Raw genomic sequence first — 16,205 nt, 5'->3', positions numbered from 1 at the left:
CTTATTAAACTCCACTCACCACTCTTATTAAACTCCACTCACCACTCTCATTAAACTCCACTCACCACTCTTATTAAACTCCACTCACCACTCTCATTAAACTCCACTCACCACTCTTATTAAACTCCACTCACCACTCTTATTAAACTCCACTCACCACTCTTATTAAACTCCACTCACCACTCTTATTAAACTCCACTCACCACTCTCATTAAACTCCACTCACCACTCTTATTAAACTCCACTCACCACTCTTATTAAACTCCACTCACCACTCTAATTAAACTCCACTCACCACTCTTATTAAACTCCACTCACCACTCTCATTAAACTCTACTCACCACTCTTATTAAACTCCACTCACCACTCTTATTAAACTCCACTCACCACTCTTATTAAACTCCACTCACCACTCTTATTAAACTCCACTCACCACTCTTATTAAACTCCACTCACCACTCTTATTAAGCTCCACTCACCACTCTTATTAAACTCCACTCACCACTCTCATTAAACTCCACTCACCACTCTTATTAAACTCCACTCACCACTCTTATTAAACTCCACTCACCACTCTTATTAAACTCCACTCACCACTCTTATTAAGCTCCACTTTTATTAAGCTCCACTCACCACTCTTATTAAACTCCACTCACCACTCTCATTAAACTCCACTCACCACTCTCATTAAACTCCACTCACCACAATATTAAACTCCACTCACCACTCTTATTAAACCCACTCACCACTCTCATTAAACTCCACTCACCACTCTCATTAAACTCCACTCACCACTCTTATTAAACTCCACTCACCACTCTCATTAAACTCCACTCACCACTCTTATTAAACTCCACTCACCACTCTCATTAAACTCCACTCACCACTCTTATTAAACTCCACTCACCACTCTCATTAAACTCCACTCACCACTCTTATTAAACTCCACTCACCACTCTTATTAAACTCCACTCACCACTCTTATTAAACTCCACTCACCACTCTTATTAAACTCCACTCACAACTCTCATTAAACTCCACTCACCACTCTTATTAAACTCCACTTACCACTCTCATTAAACTCCACTCACCACTCTTATTAAACTCCACTCACCACTCTTATTAAACTCTACTCACCACTCTCATTAAACACCACTCTTATTAAACTCCACTAACCACTCTCATTAAACTCCACTCACCACTCTTATTAAACTCCACTCACCACTCTTATTAAACTCCACTCACCACTCTTATTAAACTCCACTCACCACTCTCATTAAACTACTCACCACTCTTATTAAACTCCACTCACCACTCTCATTAAACTCCACTCACCACTCTTATTAAACTCCACTCACCACTCTCATTAAACTCCACTCAGGGACTCCCCGGCCCTACGCCCTTATAAGGGCGAGGTCAGAGGAAACCAGAGTGTAGACCCTGGGCCGGGGTCAGTGGTCAGCCCCCCCTAGGGTGATCACAGCGGAGGAGCCGAGAGCGTTGCCAGCGTCACGGCACGCTGGGAGTAGGCCGTGTCCCTAGGGCTGTAGCAGCGCATCAGGACTGTCGGGGAGCGCTGTGTTGTAATAAAGGAGTTGTCTATACGAAGGTGTGTCTACGGAACCCATTACGCCTGTGCCAAACTTGGGCGGCCATAAAATGCTTACCCATCCATCGCTTGATCCCCGCAGGAATGGAATGAGTGTGCGTGTGTGTGTAGCGGTTAGCGCTACGCTGCGCTATGAACCTGGCGACCCGGGTTCGATTCCCGCTCACGGCCAACACCGGTGACGATTATCTGAACGGGTCCCGGGCCTCCCCTAGGTCGACTCAGCCTCAAATGAGTACCTGGTGCGGTGGATAAAAACATTGCCACTGGGGAGACAAAGGCGGTCGGGCGTGGTGCTGGCCACCCACCCCCTCGTGTACCGTTCCGGCCTTCATAAGTGCTCGCTAACAGCACTTGCCCCAACTGTCTGTTAAGGCTACACGGGGGATCTTTGTGTTTGTGTGTGCTCGCTAACAGCACTTGCCCCTACAGTCTGTTACAGGCTACACGGGGGATCTTTGTCTTTGTGTGCTGCTCGCTAACAGCACTTGCCCCTACAGCCTGTCACAGGCTACACGGGGGATCTTTGTCTTTGTGTGTGCTCGCTAACAGCACTTGCCCCTACAGTCTGTTACAGGCTACACGGGGGATCTTTGTCTTTGTGTGTGCTCGCTAACAGCACTTGCCCCTACAACTCTGTTACAGGCTACACGGGGGATCTTTGTCTGTGCTCGCTAACAGCACTTGCCCCTACAGTCTGTTACAGGCTACACGGGGGATCTTTGTCTTTGTGTGCTGCTCGCTAACAGCACCACTTGCCCCTACAGTCTGTTACAGGCTACACGGGGGATCTTTGTCTTTGTGTGCTGCTCACTAGCAGCACTTGCCCCTACAGTCTGTTACAGGCTACACGGGGGATCTTTGTCTGTTTATCTTTGTGTAAATAATCCAAGTGCACGACACGCACCTCCCGTCGACTCGGGCCACGTGGTGCGCCCCGCCCGGCAGGATGACGTTGAGCTCCACGTTGTCCACTGGGGGGCCGTCGCCACCGTCCGGTGGGTCTAAGTTGGGGGTCCCAGTCTGGGACTGGGACCGCGTCAGCGGTGGTACCGGCGCACGGGGCTTCATCTTCCGGGCTGCTGCGGAACGACAACAAAATAAAGAGCAGTGGGACGTTGCGCTGCTAGGCCGTTTTAAGGATTTATATTGTTACATCAACAAGGGGGGTGGGGTGTGCAGTCAGGGTTGATGCAGGTACATTCGTTAGGTCAAGGCGAAGCCACTCATTCTCCAACGTCGGTGGACTGGCGATTTGTTAGGAACAACGAATGATCGGCCACTTAAGAGATCACAAGGCAATGGGGATCAATGCGTCAACATTCAACCCTGACTTAAAACTGCAATTAATCAAGTGATAGGCGTGTGACCGCCCTTACACACATCACTTTCAGATCTCGCATGGCCACGTGCACCTATATTCACAAATTGAAAGGAAATTAATGTATTCATTTAGTGGTTAGCAGCAGTAATGTATGATCATGATGCTTTAAATAAATAAAACATTTCATAAAAACGAAGCAGATGGAACCATTATATTACAAACACAGTAGCTCCATGTGATGCTTATGTAAAACGCAATATCTACGTAAATGCAATTGCCAGTTCAACGTAACACGTTTGCTACTTTGTTGCATGCAATTTCACGTTCACTTAAAATTGGGCAGTGCTCTTTGAATACATCTTGCACTGACTGTGCAAGCCCTGTACCGCCATGAAATTACTACACAGAGAAGTGATATTAAATCACTCTTGACAACAGGATGTTGATGAGTGATTAGCACGTGATGAGTCATTCATTGATCCGTTCGTTTTTTTAAAAATCATCTATCAGTATGGTGGGGGGGGGGGTGTGGTCACTCCGTCAAGTAACCAGTTAACATTATCAAGACACACCTTAGTACATGACTTAAGTGAGTTTAGGGGTGTGATCAGTACGTACGATATAATTTTTGTTTGGGTGAATAATTATCCCGAATGTTTACGATCTGACCACTTACTGCATTCTTGGCGTAATGCAGTAAGAGTGTGAGTGTGTGTATGTGTGTGTATGTGAGTGTGTATGTGTGTATGTGAGTGTGTATGTGAGTGTGTGTATGTGTGTGAGTATGTATATGAGTGTGTATGTGAGTGTGTGTGTGAGTGTGTATGTGAGTGTGTATGTGAGTGTGTATGTGAGTGTGTATGTGTGTATACAGTCTGTTAAGGTAATATGGGGGATCTTTGTCGTTGTTGTGTATATGAGTGTGTATGTGTATGTATGTGAGTGTGTATGTGTATGTGAGTGTGTGTGTATGTATATGAGTGTGTATATGAGTGTGTATGTGAGTGTGTATGTGTGTATGTATGTGAGTGTGTATGAGTGTGTATGTGAGTGAGTGTGTATGTGAGTGTGTATGTGAGTGTGTATATTAGTGTGTATATGAGTGTGTATGTGTGTATGTATGTGAGTGTGTATGTGTGTATGTATATGTGTGTATGTGAGTGTGTATATGAGTGTGTATGTGAGTGTGTATATGAGTGTGTATATGAGTGTGAATGTGAGTGTGTATGTGAGTGTGTATGTGAGTGTGTGTGTATATGAGTGTGAATGTGAGTGTGTATGTGAGTGTGTATGTGTGTGTGTATATGAGTGTGAATGTGAGTGTGTATATGAGTGTGTATATGAGTGTGTATGTGTGTGTGTATGTGAGTGTGTATGTGAGTGTGTATATGAGTGTATATGAGTGTGTATATGAGTGTGTATGAGTGTATGTGAGTGTGTATATGAGTGTGTGAGTGTGTGTGTGTTTGTACAAGGATGTTGCAACCTGCTGTGTATGGTGTACACTGAAGTTCTTCTATGTGTAAGCACCTTGGCAGGAGTTTCAAAGGGGGAGGAACAACAACAACAACCTGCTTGCACACACACGGACACACACACGGACACACACACAGACATACACACACAGACACACACACACGGACACACACACACGGACACACACACACGGACACACACACACAGACACAATACAACAATGAGTACACACGTGTCAGCCAGAGTGAGCGGACACTGCTCAGATGGATCAACGTTTTCCATCATTAGACCTCCTTTGCCAGTACCAAAATATAATAATAGTGTTTTTTCCCCTTTTTTCTGGCAACAAAACTGACACCTTTTTAACAAGGATTCATGTTACTGCATTAACCACAATACCTGCAGTCAAAATGCAAACAAAACACATACTATGATCATATATGATGCATTGTCCTTGAAACTGATTGGTCCACACCAAGAAAGCCATCCCTTGGTGTGGACCAATCAGTTTCAAGGACAATGCATCATATATTATCATAGTATGTTTTTTTTTATTATCATAGTATGTGGTTAATGCAGTAACATGAATCCTTGTTAAAAGGTTTCAGTTTTGTTTTGCCGAATCGATTGTTAAAAAGCCACTCGCCATAACAATTACGTCATCCATTGTGATTCACAGCATCTCAATACTACATTGTTCAAGCGTTATGTAACATGCCCGTATTTGTATTCAGCAAAAGTTATTTAAACATGCGCTTGAGTGTCATAGATTTTACACGTATGTAGAAAATGCAAAGAAATGTGTCAGGCATATTATCACACGTCCTATTAAACCGCTCCCACCGTCTGTACACACACACGGTGGTGGTGGTACTTTATACTGTAAAACACAGCACTTATAATACACCTTTATAAATGACCGCAGTCGTAAATCGGCCACGTGTATTAACCACGTGGAGCTCATTAACACAGCCACGTTAGCCACGAAAAATCAGACACAGTCGTTCACTCGTAACTTAGAACTTGTAAAATCTATACACGTTACTTTTAAACTACGAATAAGAGTACCGTAATTACGGCAAAAATACATTAGAGGTGCTGTATATCAGAACAATAAATCAAACAATAACACAGCCACGTAAACCACAAACGCCAAAGGCCCCGTTCACCACCACAACTTGTGCTAAAATATTCTTGGTTCGTTCGGTAAAGTCACCACGTAGAAGGGAAACAATAAAACAATAAAAATATAAAACAATAAAATAATAAAAATATAAAACAATAAAATTATTATTCTTGGTTCTTTCGGTAAAGTCACATAGAAGGGAAACAATAAAATAATACAAATATAAAATAATACAATTCTCACGACGTATCGACTGCAACACAAGCAATCATCATCAGGTGTGAAAACCACAACAAAATATTCTTGCTGTGGTTTTCACACCTGATGATGATTGCTTGTGTTGCAGTCGAAACGTCGTGAGAATTTTGTGTTATATTTTTATTATTTTATAGTTTCCCTTCTACGTGGTGACTTTACCAAAAAGAACCAAGAATAAGAATCCCTGCAGTCACGAAAGCATAAAAATCAAAATGTAACTTGTGCCAAGTTATCAGAGTTACTCATCAATCCGACTTGTTCAACGTATAGCTGCTACGGCTTCAAAGATTATCACAAACAACAATCATTAAACATAAATAAGGGAGCCCAGAACACCCCACCACCAACAACCACAACAACCACGCCATCATCAACGTATAGCTGCTACGGCTTCAAAGATTATCACAAACAACAATCATTAAACATAAATAAGGGAGCCCAGAACACCCCACCACCACCAACAACCACACCACCATCAACGTATAGCTGCTACGGCTTCAAAGATCGTCACAAACAACAATCATTAAACATAAATAAGGGAGCCCAGAACACCCCACCACCAACAACAACCACACCATCATCAACGTATAGCTGCTACGGCTTCAAAGATTGTCACAAACAACAATCATTAAACATAAATAAGGGAGCCCAGAACACCCCACCACCACCACCAACAACCACAACAACCACACCATCATCACGGACGACATAAACTTGTTTACTTCACACCACGCAACAACTTTACAAAGTGTTGTTGTTTACGAATGCGACCTCGCAGAACCGCAAGAGTTTGTGACGCTGTGCAAGCAAGCAGCAGCATCACCATCTATTTATAATTAATATCGTGAACAAAACAAGTACAAACTTCTCCGTCTCTCTCCACTTCCACACTTGCAACCAACCCCACTTCCTCCACGTGCTGCTGCTGCTGCTCACACAGACAGCGACAACAGCAGCAGCGTGCGACAAAAGGTAGCCATTACCACGTGCTGGTGATCACGTGCTGGTGGTGGTGGTGCTGGTCACGTGGTTGTTTGTAGTCGTGGATTTTGTCTTAACGGGGTCTCCAGACAAAACCTTGTAACTCCACAGGCTGCTGGCTGCTGCTGCTGGCTGCTTGCCGTCTCTCACTCCTCCCTGGAAGCCGGGAGGCGGGCGGGCGGGGCGGGCGGGAGCGTGAACAGAACTCGACGGCAGTGTGGCCGGGACCTCGGTTACGGTCGGTCTCAGACGGGCCCCGTCACCGCTGCGTAGTCCCGTCGTCGTGTGCGCGAAGGGGCCCACGGAGCGGATGAGCGAGAGAAGGGGAGAGAGAGAGGAGAGAGAGATTATGGGAGCTGTGAGAGAGAGAGCGAAGTGGAGTTGATGAGAGCGGCAGGAGGAGGGGGAGGGGAGGGACGAGGAGGGGGCGGTGCCGTAGTGGGCGGGGTCACACTACGGCACCGCCACCTCCTCGTCCCTAGTGTGACCCCGCCCACTACGGCACCGCCCCCTCCTCGTCCCTAGTGTGACCCCGCCTACTACAGCACCGCCCCCTCCTCGTCCCTAGTGTGACCCCGCCCACTACGGCTGAGACTTGAAGCCAACTCGGTGTGTGGGGGTGGGTGGTTACTAAAACAAACATTCAGATTTATTAGTGCAGCAAAGCGCTTCATAAACTCAAGCCGTGTTTAATTTTACCAGGGTAAGGCTCACTGGGCTCTGTTAGATCTGCTTTAATTTATTTGTCTTTCCAGAAGAGATCTGCATATCGTCGCAAATGATGGGTCAACCAAATTGGCTTATCGTGGGTAAATTTGTAAGACGCTAATGCAGGGTGGTTTAAAAAAATGTGGACCCAATTTCAAAGCGGTATATTTCACGATGGCAACAACACGTTACAATTACACAACAAGTTACAAACGTAACAGTAGGGGTCTTCCCCCTTTTTTCTGACAACAAAACTGAAACCTTTTTAACAAGGATTCATGTCTACTGCATTAACCACAATACCTGCGGTCAAAATGCAAACAAAAAACATACTATGATCATATATGATGCATTGTCATTGGTGTGGACCAATCAGTTTCAAGGACAATGCCACATATATTATCATAGTATGTTTTTGTTTGCATTTTGACTGTAGGTATTGTGGTTATGCAGTAGACATGAATCCTTGTTAAAAAGGTTTCAGTTTTGTTGCCAGAAAAAAGGGGGAAAACCCCTATTGTTACATTTTGGTACTGGCAAAGGAGGTCTAATGAAGTTACAAACGCTTTAATGAGTTATCAAGATTTACTAACCATTTTATAAATTCTCTATGTGCCCTCCACCAACATCGAGACGATAGTTGAATTCGTCCCAAACGCCTCTCAAAGCGAAGTCTTCTCTTCCACTGAAGTCACCGCTTGCCGTGATTCTGTTTTTGAGGTCATCCAGATGAGTCGCTGATGGTAGCACCAAAATCACTCTACGGGTCTTTGACGTATCACCACAAGGACAAGTCGCAGGGTGTGGCCGGTGAATGACTGAGGCTAGGGGATGTTTGTGCGCTGGCAGAAGCATCTAGCGGTTATCATTTTAAACTCTATGCCCCGCCGTTTCAAGTGGTATTGCCCGATGACGTTGGATGTAATTACCAGCGTAACGTCACAGTACTAATCAAACTGTAAATGTTGTGGATTCACTCTTCAACCACCACCGGTGTGGGGCTAAAGTAGTGAACTAATTGTCTTTTTTCAACGTGACGCTTTTTTTTGCTGATTGGCCGTGTCGGGTGGTGGAGGGTTACGACACAGTTATAAATAACACCATCTAACCCAGAAAACCTTTATTGTGGATTATTATGAAGAGTTCGTGGTTTGCAGAGATGTAGCGATTTCAAATCGGGTCAATGTATTTGAAACACCCTGCTCTAAAATCCTGACCCGAACCTTAATAACAATACGATTATATTAAAACATTATAGCAATGCATTGATAAAAATTACATATTTACAGTGGTGGTAAATATTCAACATGCAAAAATAATGTGCGGTGCTTCTAAAAGTATTACATTTGCATCTTCCGGCATAATTATGAAGACAACCTAGACTGGATCAGCCCATCATCTGTCGGGGGTAGATACAATAGGTAACACACTGTGGAGGAGAAGTCAACAGTGGTTGCCTTTATGTGTTTACTTGCCCCCGCCATAGTAACGTCGAATTTCCACCACGTGGCTCAGAGCTCTTAAACAGGAGATGAGCACCGCCTAAATGCTCACTTTGTAAAAAAAATATTTTTGAGATCAGAACGCATCAGTACAAATACAATATTACAGTAGAGTTCACATTGCAGCAGTACACAGACAAGTCACAATCATTCATTGTTATTATTTTATCCAGGCGAGATTGCAGGATTCAATCCATGCAACCTATCTTGGCCACGGATCAGTAACAAAGGGATGGGGAACCTTACGACTTCGGCTGATTGTTGATCCTTCAACAACAGCCTTGTGCCATTGTAATGTTTTTTATTTAACGTAAAGGCATTTATGTTTTTTAACTTTATATTTTGAAAAGTAATGTCCGTTTGTGTTGACCCTGCAACCACAGCCTTCCGATTAATTATTAGACGGTTGGCTATTTTATCATTCGTTATTTTACAATAATTAACTTTACTTCTGAACAATCACTTCGCTGTCTCCTGTAAATCGTTCATTGAATGTTTTTGATCTTTTTATTCTGAATCTGCTCGTGTAAAATCGATGTTTTCATTTTATTAAAAAATTTGAGCGATGCATCAATGCGTTTGTTTTTGTCAATTTCCCCGTGTCTAATCGGCACCAGTGATTCTGTCAAATTCGCTTCAGAACGATGGACCCACAAATCAACTTTGGTTACAGCCTGCTTTGTCGAGTCTTAGAAGATGTGCAGTTTGTGGATTAACGCTCCACGATTAATTGGTGATGTACAGTGGGATGATGTATGAAGAAATATTTCATACTGTGGGAATTGCAGGTTAAACTTCACAGACTGTACCCAGTCTTTGGGGGGTAGGGGAGGGAAAATGTCCTTCCTTGTTATAGTAATAGGTTTTACCCTTTTAATTGGCACAAAAACTGACACCTTTATTCAAGGCATCATGTTTGCAATAACCACAACACAAGCAGTCAAAATGCAAACAAAAGCGACAACTCTGATAATAATATGCACTGTCCTTGAATTTGATTGGGTAAAACCTATTACTATATCTTGTTACTGGCAAAGGAGGTCTCATAATGTAAATCTTTCCATGTTGTTAAACTCCAACCCTCGCTGTGACCCTGTTGAAGCAACGCTGGATGGCGCCCTATTCCCATTGTAGATCCTGAACTCGCGCTGTGCAGAGTGGTCCTGATGTCTTGTGACTCCCAAAATTAATTGACCCCTAACATATTTGTCATTTGCATGTTAAATGTTGGGTTTTAAATAAAGCCTCCCATTACAATATTAAGCTTTAGAGAATTCAATTAAGAACGCGAGACATTTGGACCACCCTGTATCTGTAGCCTGGAATTCCACGTTGCTGATGGTGGCCAGTTTACATTGGTTGGCTTCTCACAAAGTGATGCTCAATATACACAATAAATATGAAAATAATGGAAGATAAAAACATCTCGCATTCTGAAGGATTCAGCTCAAAGTTCAGCTTTAAATGTGACCTGTTTTGTTGCCAGAAAAAAATGGGAAAACCTATTCTCATATAAATCAGCTAATGAACTGTCATTCCACTGAATTTGTATCTGAGATATAGACAGGGTTTTCATAATAAATTGATGGTGGATAAAACCAGCAAGTGGCAAATTCCGCAACAGGTTACTTTATAAATTTCTATAAATCTCGGAATGAAATGTGCGTGTGTGTTGCGGTTTTTCTGTTTAATTTTTGTAAAAAAAAAGTTACTTATTAACTTTGTACCCAGTGGTGTTGACAAGAATCAATGATCAAAGTTAATGACACACCCACAAATGAAAAGACGGCTGATAAGTTAAAGAGCCAAGCTCCATACTCTTTGGTTCTATTGGGTAAAGTCACGTAGGTAAAAAAATAAAATAACAAGCCAAGCTCCATTGGAAGTCGACAGTGACCAGTCATTTTATTGTCGAGATACGTTACACAAGTGCGCTACTTGGCGGGCTGCAGGCCAACAGTGGCCGTTGAAGATGAGATCAGATTGCTTCATTGATGTTTTGTTTCATCATTAGACCTCCTTTGCCAGTACCAAAATATAATAACAGGGGTTTTCCTCCTTTTTTTCTGGCAACAAAACTGAAACGTTTTTAACAAGGATTCATGTTACTGCATTAACCACACACAATACCTGCAGTCAAAATGCAAACAAAAAAACATACTCTGATAATATATATGTGGCATTGAAGCCTCGACCCAATTGGTGCTCGACCAGATGACGCCAAAAGGCTCAAAAGAAAGCCGTCCCTTGGTGTGGACCAATCAGTTTCAAGGACAATGCATCATCATATATTATCAAAGTATGTTTTATTTTTGCATTGAGACTGCAGGTATTGTGGTTAATGCAGTAACATGAATCCTTGCAAAAAGGTTTCAGTTTTGTTGCCAGAAAAAAGGGGGAAAACCCCAATTATTATTATAGTTGTTTTGTTATTACTGGATTGGAGTCTCTCTCGGAGCCATGCCAGCATCACCACAGTTTAAACACTCGCACACAGATCATACATTCGAGATTTTGCCTCTACGGTGCAGTGTTCTTTAGATGGAAGCTTTCAATTTACGTGTGTACAGAATGTGAAAATTCCAGTAGCTAAATATATATTTGTGTGTGTGTGTAAAGAAGGATGACCATTGTGTGGGTGGAAGGCACCTAGCCCTGAAAGACACTGGTAACTGTCAGTCGATAAGGTATGTTACAATATACAGGAGTACTATCTGTATACTTGATGTATACTGCACGTACAAAACCCCTTTTGGCAATGTGCTGTTTGGATGAGGGCCCTCTCCACGCTGTCTGGGTCATGGACACGATTTTGCAGGATGGTAAAGGCAGGGAGTCATAGACGTGGCAGTTTTAGAAGTGCAGCACAATTTATTTTACTTCGCTGTCATCTGCTGCCCACAAAACTCGTCTTTAATAAGTGTCGTTTGTTTTTTATTAACATAAAATAGTCACGTTCCACAAGGTGCTCCAGATGTCTTGTGACCCCCCCCCCCACACACTTAATTATCTTCATACGGTATATATTTTATGTAAGGTTTATTTAGAAACAGAAATTAATACGCAAATGAAACACATTTTCCGGGGTCAGTTAATTGGGGGTTATAAGACATCTGGACCGTCCTGTATAGTACACAACAGAGAGTCTGCTGTATTGTCACGTGGCTAAACTCTTAGTACTGGTCCTGATTTAAGATGGTATATACAGCATGGGGCAGTAAAGACACATTTGAGAAAAGCATACTGTATACAGTAGTGTATTGTTAAAGTTAATTAAAATAACATACAGTATATCTCCATATATATAAAAGGCAAAGTTGTGATTGTGTCAGTTTAACACGTAGCAAGCTTTCGCGACCAATATTATTCATAATAAAGGTTTTTTTTAGTTAGATCGCGTTATTTATGAATGTGTCGTAACCCTCCACCACCCGACACGGCCAATCAGCAAATAAATTAGTGAACTAATTGTCTTTTGTCAACGTGACACTTATTTTTTGCTGATTGGCCGTGTCGGGTGGTGGAGGGTTACGACACAGTTATAAATAACGCGATCTAACCCAGAAAACCTTTATTGTGGATTATTATGAAGAGTTCGTGGTTTGCAGAGATGTAGCGATTTCAAATCTGGTCGACCTATTTGAAACACACTGCTCTAAAATCCTGACCCGAACCTTAATAACAATACGATTGATTAAAACATTATAGCAATGCATTGATTAAAATTACATATTTACAGTGGCGGTAAATATTCAACATGCAAAAATAATGTGCGGTGCTTCGAAAAGTATTGTATTTGCATCTTCTGGCATAATTATGAAGACAACCTAGACTGGATCAGCCCATCATCTGTCGGGGGTAGATACAATGAGTAACACACTGTGGAGAAGTCAACAGTGGGGTTACTTGCCACCGCCATAGTAACGTCGAATTTCCACCACGTGGCTCAGAGCTCTTAAACTGGAGATGAGCACCGTCTAAATGCTCACTTTGGAAATTTTTTATTTTCGAGATCAGAACGCATCAGTACAAATACAATATTACAGTAGAGCTCACATTACAGCAGTACACAGACAAGTTACAATCATTCATTATTATTATTTTATCCAGGCGAGATTACAGGATTTAATCCATGCAACCTATCTTGGCCACGGATCAGTAACTAAGGGATGGGGAACCTTACGATTTCGGCTGATTGTTGATCCTTCTACAACAGCCTTGTGCCATTGTGATGTTTTTTTTTAATGTAAAGGCATTTATAATGTTTTTTAACTATATATTTTTAAAAGTAATGTCCGTTTGTATTGACCCTGCAACCACATCCTTCCGATTAATTATTAGACGGTTGGCTATTTTATCATTCGTTATTTACGATAATTAACTTTACTTCTGAACAATCACTTTGCTGTCTCCTGTAAATCGTTCATTGAATGTTTTTGATCTTTTAATTCTGAATCTGTTCGTGTAAAATCGATGTTTTCATTTCATTAAAAAATTTGAGCGATGCATCAATGCGTTTGTTCTTGTCAATGTCCCCGTGTCTAATCGGCACCAGTGATTCTGTCAAATTCGCTTCAGTACGATGGACCCACAAATCAATTTTGGTTACAGCCTGCTTTGTCGAGTCTTAGAAGATGTGCAGTTTGTGGATTAACGCTCCACGATTAATTGACGATGTACAGTGGAATGATGTATGAAGAAATATTTCATACTGTAGGAATTGCAGGTTTAACTTCACAGACTGTACCCAGTCTTTGGGGGGTAGGGGAGGGCAAATGTCTTTCCTTGTTATAGTAATAGGTTTTACCCTTTTAACTGGCACAAAAACTGACACCTTTATTCAAGGCATCATGTTTGCAATAACCACAACATAAGCAGTCAAAATGCAAACAAAAGTGACAACTCTCATAAAAATATGCACTGTCCTTGAATTTGATTGGGTAAAACCTATTACTATATCTTGTTACTGACAAAGGAGGTCTCATAATGTAAATCTTTCCTTCTTGTTAAACTCCAACCCTCGCTGCGACCCTATTAAAGCAACGCTGGGTGGCACCCTATTCCCATTGTAGATCCTGAACTCGTGCTGTGCAGAGTGGTCCTGATGTCTTGTGACTCCCAAAATTAATTGACCCCGAACATATTTGCATATTAAATGTTGCGTTTTAAATAAAGCCTCCTATTACAATATTAAGCTTTAGAGGAGACATGAGACATTTGGACCACCCTGTATCTGTAGCCTGGAATTCCACGTTGCTGATGGTGGCCAGTTTACATTTTTTGGCTTCTCACAAAGTGATGCTCAATATACACAATAAGTATGAAAATAATGGAAGATAAAAACATCTCACATTCTGAAGGATTTCAGCTCAAAGTTCAGCTTTAAATGTGACCTGTTTTGTTGCCAGAAAAAAAATGGGAAAACCTATTTTCATATCAATCAGCCAATGAACTGTCATTACACTGAATTTGTATCTGAGATATAGACAGGGTTCTCATAATAAATTGATGGTGGATAAAACCAGCAAGTGGCAAATTCTGCAACAGGTTACTTTATACATTTCTATAGATCTCGGAATGAAATGTGCGTGTGTGTTGCGGTTTTTTCTGTTTAATTTTTGTTTAAAAAAATTGTTACTTATTAACTTTGTACCCAGTGGTGTTGACAAGAATCAATTATCAAAGTTAATGACACACCCACAAATGAAAAGACGGCTGATAAGTTAAAGAGCCAAGCTCCATTGGAAGTGGACAGTGACCAGTCATTTTATTGTTGAGATACGTTACACAAGTGCGTTACTTGGCGGGCTGCAGGCCAACAGTAGCCGTTCAAGATGAGATCAGATTGCTTCATTGATGTTTTGTTCATCATTAGACCTCCTTTGCCAGTACCAAAATATAATAATAGGGTTTTTCCTCTTTTTTTCTGGCAACAAAACTGGAGCCTTTTTAGCAAGGATTCATGTCTGCATTAACCACAATACCTGCAGTCAAAATGCAAACGAAAAAACATACTATGATAATAAATATGTGGCATTGAAGCCTCGACCCAATTGGTGCTCGACCAGATGACGCCAAAAGGCTCAAAAGAAAGCCGTCCCTTGGTGTGGACCAATCAGTTTCAAGGACAATGCATCATCATATATTATCATAGTATGTTTTATTTTTGCATTTTGACTGCAGGTATTGTGGTTAATGCAGTAGACATAAATCCTTGTTCTATGGGAGCCTTTAACATTGAAGTCTATGGGAGCCTTTAGCATTGAAGTCTATGGGAGCCTTTAACATTGAAGTCTATGGGAGCCTTTAATATTGAGGTCTATGGGAGCCTTTAACGTTGAAGTCTATGGGAGCCTTTAACAGTGAAGTCTATGGGAGCCTTTAACATTGAAGTCTATGGGTGCCTTTAACATTGAAGTCTGTGGGAGCCTTTAACATTGAAGTCTGTGGGAGCCTTTAACATTGAAGTCTATGGGAGCCTTTAACATTGAAGTCTATGGAAGCCTGTAACATTGACGTCTATGGGAACTTTTAACATTGAAGTCTATGGGAGCCTTTAATATTGAAGTCTATTTGAGCCTGTAACATTGAAGTCTGTGGGAGCCTTTAACATTGAAGTCTATGGGAGCCTTTAACATTGAAGTCTATGGGAGCCTTTAACATTGAAGTCTATGGGAGTGTTCTATGTTGAACTTCTTTCGCTCCGTACGTGGCCAGCCATGCAAACCCACTGGCGGCATTCACAAAACAGACCCAGCACCCGTACCTCTGATTAGCACGGTTGGCCACGTAGGGTGCGAAAGAAGTTCAGGGCACGTACAGCCCTCGCGACAGGGAGCTTCGAGGCGCGTCGTCAGGGCCGTCGTTTGCGACATGGCCGGATAGCTTCTGAAAAACAGCTGCACGGCTCGGTGGGCATCAGGCGGTGAAATAAACAAAAAGAGTCTCCAGCGAGCGGAGAGCGAGAGGAGAGGCGGAGAGGGACGGACGCTCAGGCGCGGCGTTCGGTCTCACCACAGGATGGTGGCGGGCGGCCACACCAACACCGAGCACTCCATGTACACCGCCTCTCCCTCTCTCGCTCTGTACATCCTGTCTGGCTCCGACAGCATCTGCGGGGCGCTGGCTGTGTGAGGCTGTCGTCGGGGGGCTGCCGCGTCCCCCCCTACGAGTCGTGGAGGGGGGGGGGGTCATAGAAGGCGATTCGCACAAAGTGGGTTT

At 42.5% G+C, this 16,205-nt stretch overlaps 1 protein-coding gene across 2 annotated transcripts in view; it reads right to left on the bottom strand.

The window, feature by feature from the left end:
• Nucleotides 1-7,149, bottom strand: part of LOC142905302 (uncharacterized) — a 36,584-nt gene extending 29,435 nt beyond the window's left edge. Inside the window, exons 1-3 of one of the 2 annotated variants that reach the window (XM_076063290.1) lie at nucleotides 6,777-7,149; nucleotides 4,464-4,504; nucleotides 2,517-2,691 (exon numbers count right to left, since the gene is read on the bottom strand). In XM_076063290.1, coding sequence (XP_075919405.1) covers nucleotides 2,517-2,680 — 164 coding nt within the window. In that variant the 5' untranslated portion in view covers nucleotides 2,681-2,691; nucleotides 4,464-4,504; nucleotides 6,777-7,149. The remainder of the gene's footprint in view (nucleotides 1-2,516; nucleotides 2,692-4,463; nucleotides 4,505-6,776) is intronic. The other variant, XM_076063291.1, reaches the window with a different exon arrangement.
• Between the last annotated feature and the right edge of the window lie 9,056 nt (nucleotides 7,150-16,205).

The sequence above is a fragment of the Petromyzon marinus genome, unplaced genomic scaffold (genome assembly GCF_048934315.1).
Source record: "Petromyzon marinus isolate PM22_M1 ecotype Great Lakes invasive population unplaced genomic scaffold, UKy_Petmar_22M1.pri1.0 PM_G_Scaffold_99, whole genome shotgun sequence".
Classification (NCBI taxonomy): domain Eukaryota; kingdom Metazoa; phylum Chordata; class Hyperoartia; order Petromyzontiformes; family Petromyzontidae; genus Petromyzon; species Petromyzon marinus.
The sequence above is the reverse complement of the archived record's forward strand: the minus strand, read 5'-3'. Positions and strand labels throughout refer to the sequence as shown.